This window comes from Hylobates moloch, unplaced genomic scaffold (assembly GCF_009828535.3).
Source record: "Hylobates moloch isolate HMO894 unplaced genomic scaffold, HMol_V3 SCAFFOLD_7, whole genome shotgun sequence".
Classification (NCBI taxonomy): Eukaryota; Metazoa; Chordata; class Mammalia; order Primates; family Hylobatidae; genus Hylobates; species Hylobates moloch.
In genome coordinates this window covers 44479018-44485017 of record NW_026652282.1, presented here as the reverse complement: position 1 = coordinate 44485017, position 6000 = coordinate 44479018, and the positions used below count along the sequence as shown (strand labels likewise).

Below are 6000 nucleotides of genomic sequence, written 5' to 3'. Positions count from 1 at the left end.
TATAGGCCTGCACCACCACACCCAGCTAATTTTTTTGTTTTTTTTAGTAGAGACAAGGTTTCACCATGTTGGCCAGGCTGGTCTCAAACCCTTGACCTCAGGTGATCCACCCACCTCGGCCTCCCAAAGTGCTGGGATTACAGGCCACCACACCTGGCCGATTATGTTTAAAATAAAAGAATCCCCCCAAAAGCAAGGGAAATATGCAAACACACACACACATACACACACACACACTCTCTCTCTCTCTCTCCCCCACCCTAAGTTGTAGGACTTCTCAAACTTTTCTACCTAAGTTCTCCTAATCTAGGAGAGAGTAAACAAAGGCATCAGAGTGTGGGACAGGGTACCCGGGAGCAGAGCTGAAAGATTTTTTTTTTTCTTAACAAGTATGAAATTTTGCATTCTATTTTTAAATGATTATTTACACATAAGTTTTGAAAAAAATTCCAAATATTCAGGAAAAACTAATGCTCTGGGAAGGCAAATAATGTTTGTCCTATAGTTTCACCTACCCTCTGGCATGCTGACCTTACACTAGTTTGAGAAGCATAGACCTAAACTCTGTCAAACATACAGCATGTATCTATCCCTTTTATTGAACCCTCTACCTAAGCCAATATGCATAGTCATATATGTATATAAACACTCCTATTTCTATCTTTATTCTTTTCCTATCCTCCTTTTCCCTGGACTGTTTGTATTTGTGTATGTGTGTGCACATGCCACCTCAAATTGTTTGTAGACCAAGGAGGGTAATAGAAATGTTTAAAAGTACAAACATACATCCTAGTCTTGTTTCCCTCACTAACAAAATAGATGAGTAGTGAACCAAGATGGTACCTGTCTTTGTTGGCAGAAGTCAGGGTGGAATTGGGAGTTGGGAGTTTTTTGCTTTGTGTGCTTTTGTTTTCAGTGGGAGAGATCAAACATATAACTGAGTGGTAAAAGAAAGGTAAGGAACTGAAAAATAAGCAAAGTTACCTTGGCATCAAAAAACATATGCTAGGCCAAGCACAGTGGCTCGTGCCTGTAATCTCAGCATTTTGGAAGGCCAAGGCAGGAGGGTCACTTGAGCCAAAGAGTTCGAGACCAGCCTAGGCAACATAGTAAGACTTCATTTTTACAAAATAAATAAATAAATAAACAAATAAATAAATAAATAATCTAGGTGTGGTGGTGCACTCCTTTAGTCCCAGCTACTCCTGAGGAGGACTGGTGGGAGGATTGCTTGAGGCTAGGAGGTTGAGGCTGCAGTGGTGAGCTATGGTCATGTCACTGTACTCCAGCCTGGGTGACAGGGAAAGACCCTGTCTCAAGAAAAAAAAAAAACATATGCTAGAAGACAAGGACAAATGAAAATATTGATTTGATTACAAAATGGGATGATAGGCAATTTTATTCCTGGGTTTCTGTTATTTTGACATGGAATGCATTGTACTTTTTTCAATGTTCTAATGCAATGCTCAGGGAAAATCACTTTTCGAATCTATATGCATAAACACATTTTTAACCCACTCCGTCCTTCATTAGAAATTATAGCTCACCTGTTGGCTGCCTCTGACACTTCTCTTGAAATTATTAGAAAAAGAGAAATTCAGTCACACTATGTACTAGTACCTAAGAAGAAACACCAGGCTTATTAAAGCAAACACAAAACCATTTTAAACACAAGCGTCAAATGACTCCACACATCAGCAGAGATGGAAATAGAGCTGCACTTAAACCACAGAGAAAGGCAGCTGGTACTGGTTCCCTTTTCTGTGGAAAGGAAAATAAAGGAAGATTCCGCAATTGCTGTGAGCACAGTATAAGAAATAAAATAAATGTAAGAATAAAAGTCAATGGCTCATAAAACATCACTACATGTTACCTCATCTGTGCTGATGATAAGCTGGGACCAACTATTCCACTCTGGACATTTGTCTCTCTCTTCAAAGGTGACATGCTCAGAGTTCCAGCAACAATGTTCATGGTTAAACCAGAATCCCCCTGTGCATATACCTTCTTTTAAGTCTGTCATCCAGTGAGCAGAGATGTCTATCAAACCAGCTAACGAACCTGATTTGTGGGGAGGGAGGGAAAGGCCAAAGTTAAACTGAATCTCGGAAACTGTTCTTTGGTCATCAGAATAAGCTTTGTCAGAGAAAATGAGGGGAAAGGAATCAAAGTAACAGATGAACACATACTTCCCCATTCCACCTGTAACCTCTTTCTCATTGTGTGTTTGCTTGATTTTCATTTATTATCTCTGCACTAAACACTGCCATCTGTGGAATTTCTATATAGAAGGGACTTAGGGAAAGCAAAATGGTTAAGTGGGAGCAAGGGGCTAGTGGGCCTGTCTTTAAGCTGAACTAACAGGGCAAAAACACTATTTTGACTTCGACTTTATGAATACTGATCCATAAAGAGTCAAGTTTATTAAAGATTCTTTTATTCTCACATATATATGTATATATATATGTATATATATGTGTATATATGTATATATGTGTATATATGTATATATGTATATATATGTGTGTATATATGTATATATATGTATGTATATATACATACATATATATACACACAAGATTCAGAATATGTGAATTGCCCAACATTGAGGAATATTCTATGATGTTTATTTGAGATTGCTTAGAGAGGAGAGTTGACGAAGATTATGGGGAGAAGGGCAGGATTGTGCTCCATGGAGAAGGGAATTTGAGCAATGGCAGGAAGGCATTCTAGGCTAAAGGAGCTGAATTTATCAAAGCACAAACTGTGATGTGCATCGAAGGTGAGATGAAGCTATAGACATGTTGAAGCCTCCTGAACCTAGGACATGAACATCCTGAAGTTTTCTTACTGAGAAAGAGCAAACAGTATTATACACAGAACATTCACCAAAGAAAATGATGGGGAAATGGAATCGTGAACTGGGGACTTACGCACTGTGGCTAATAGACTGATAGGGTTAAGCCAGTTATAGTAATTTAGATTCTGGCCTTCTCATCATTTCTGTCATCCAGATGAAGAAACTCTGGCATAAAGAAATTAAATGGCCCAGAATCATGCTTTAGGGAAATAGTAAAGCCATCACAAAATTCACAGCCCCTGAATTCCCAGACTGTTCCAGCATTCAGACACACTGCTTCTATTGTTGCTCTCCAATGCTTAAAAACAAAATACCCTGTGTGTACAAGGGAAAGAAAAATATTCACTGACCACCTAGTGACAAGAAATACATTAAAAAGTTGAGGATATTATGCCTACATTCCAACAGGTTGGAGGCCATGTCATGTGTATGTTGTGGTAGGTGCTAAAAGTGTTAACACAGGTTACTTACATACTTGAAGAATCTAGTCAAATCTAACACATTGTTTGACACCTACTCTTGGTCACTCCGGTCCACAATCTTCTCTGCCTTCTAACTCTTACTGCCTGGATTCAGAAAAATTACCATGATGTTATACAGTTTGGCTTATTCTCTGGTTGTCTCACGTGTGCATGTCTTATTTCACCTAACACTGGTACCCTCAATCCTGTCTCCTCCTTCTACCTCTCCTCCTCCCCAGAGTCAGTTCTTTCTTCTCTGGTTACAAATTTTATTAGGTTTCCCCTACCCTGAAGAATAAAAGAATAAAATGCTGTCCCTCGTCCTTGTTATCATTTCAAGCCTTTACCCTTCCTCTCTCTCCTGTTTTGATACCAAAACTTCTACAGTGGTTGCCTTCTCTTGAAATCTATTAGGTTGGTGCAAAAGCAATTGCGGTTTTCGCCATTAAAAGTAATGCAATTACTTTTGCACAAACCAAATAGATTTATCTCCTAATATTTTTCTGAGATGGCTTTTCAAGGTAATTGCTGTGTTCCTAACTGCTAGGTCATATAATCTTTTCTCAGCCATCTTCCTTCTCCTCAGCCTCTCTGCAATACTTAGCATTACAGACCACTCGCTCTATTATTAGGCAGTTCCAAACACCAGACCATGTTCTCTCTCCTGTAAGAGCCAGAAGGGGCAGAGTTAACACCCTAGGCCATGGGTTGGCAAACTATAGCCCAAAGACCAAATCCTGCCTGTCTCCTATTTTTGCAAATGAAGTTTTTCTGGTCCTAGCTAGGCTCGTTTGTTTACCTATTGTCTATGGCTGCTTTCGTGCCACATCAGCAGAATGGAGTGGGTGCTAGAGAGAACACTTGGCCCACAAATCCTAAAATATTTACTATCTGGCTCCTTTACAGCAGAAGTTTGCCAATCCCTGCCCTAGACAATTTTTTTAAACCCAGCTATAGATAAGCCATTCCTCATTTGCTACAGTCACATTCTACTCCATGGCTCATGAATTATTCTCTCTAGGTAACGGCAGCAGTAGCAGCATTAGCAACTGTCTGCTGTGCTTAATAAGTGCTATTATGTGCTATATCTCATTTAATCCTTACAGCAAACTTCTAACATAGGGACTTTGATTATCACCATTTTACAGATCAGTAAACTAAGGCTTCCAGGGGTTAAGAAACTTGCTCAAAGCCACAAAACTAGCAAGTGGTGGGGCTTGAATTCAAATCCAGGCAGCCTAAAACTAGAGCCTCTACTTGCTGTTAACTACCACTGTACACCTTCCACCTCCAGGTTTCCACCTAACTTCTCTCTCAGCTCAAGATTACAGATTTGCCTAGGCCCTATCCTTTAATGCCATAAGGACACACCTCTTACCATCTCTACCTAGTGTCCTTGGCCCTCTCCTCCACCCACCTGGTGAGAAACCTTCTTGGGAACTTGGCTGAAAGCTGTATTTGTACAGTAAGTATACCATTTTTAGTGAGACTGTATATTATATGGAGTGGCAGGGAGGTTGACGGAGTTTATAGGGCAAGGTGGCACCATTCCACCCCCAGCCACTATGAAAGAATGAGATCATAAGCTTCTTGGGAGTATGAGCCATATCTTACATGCTTTTCTGCATCACCAAATGAGAGAGTAGTTGTTTAAGAAACACCCACAAAATGTCTCAGGAAGTCCTCTTCCACATCTTATCTCCTAAAACCCATGCAGTATGTTTTAAAAAAAAAAAAAAAAAAAAAAAAAAAAAACTGTCTCCAACAGAAGGGCTCTTCCTCAAAATAAGCACCAAAGGGCTAACATCACCTTAAAATGGATACATTATTTTATAGTGTACAAAATGCATTTAAATGCATTTCCTCATTTATTCAAGGTAAGAATTGCAGGTATTAGTACCCTTTACAGATGGGGACATCGAGCTTCTACAAGATTCACCAGCAATTCATTTAAGGTAGAAAAATAGGAAAACACAGCACCTGACTCAGCTCAGGACCTACGGGAGAGACATACCACAATTTTAGGAGATTTGTTTTGAAAACTAACAGTTTACCATACCTGATAAAAGCCCAATAAGGAGCATCAACAACCAGCCGGAAAAAGCATCACTCACACTGTGAATTAAGGCCCATGTTGACTCTTTGCTTTTATTGGTAATCTAGGGGAAAACGAGAAAACATTGGTACACTCTACACACACCCTTTTTTCACTTAAAAACTGTTCAACAAAGAAATACAAAGACAAATCACTGGAGAATAGAGACCAATTTAGAGCTACTTTTCACATAATCTTTAGCTGAACCAGTTTCACTAACAACTTTGAGGTTTACTGAAACCCCACCTTCATCTACAGTATTGTAATGCCCACAAGTCCCTTATTCAGAGCTTCCTCCCAAGCCACTCATTTCTTATAGCATCAACTTGTTTTGCTTATTGCAGTGGTATCTTTCTGTCCTGGACATCAGATATTCCAAGGGTAATCTCTTGACTCACAGCAAATAGTTTCAATGTTTTTCAAAGAATAAATAAACACAGGCTTATTTGAGTGATAAAAGTACAAATTGAGGCTTACTACCTACCTGGGGGCTGTGGTTCAGGTCAGGCAAATTCCCAGACTTCATCCCACAAACCCCTAATTGTACAGTGGTCACCGATACTAAGTGATAGCAACGATGTATC

At 39.5% G+C, this 6000-nt stretch overlaps 1 protein-coding gene across 1 annotated transcript in view; it reads right to left on the bottom strand.

The window, feature by feature from the left end:
- Window positions 1–6000, bottom strand: part of CLCN5 (chloride voltage-gated channel 5) — a 167416-nt gene that overhangs the window by 14617 nt on the left and 146799 nt on the right. The window contains exons 6-7 of the mRNA XM_032756956.2: window positions 5381–5480; window positions 1874–2061 (exon numbers count right to left, since the gene is read on the bottom strand). Coding sequence (XP_032612847.1) covers window positions 1874–2061; window positions 5381–5480 — 288 coding nt within the window. The remainder of the gene's footprint in view (window positions 1–1873; window positions 2062–5380; window positions 5481–6000) is intronic.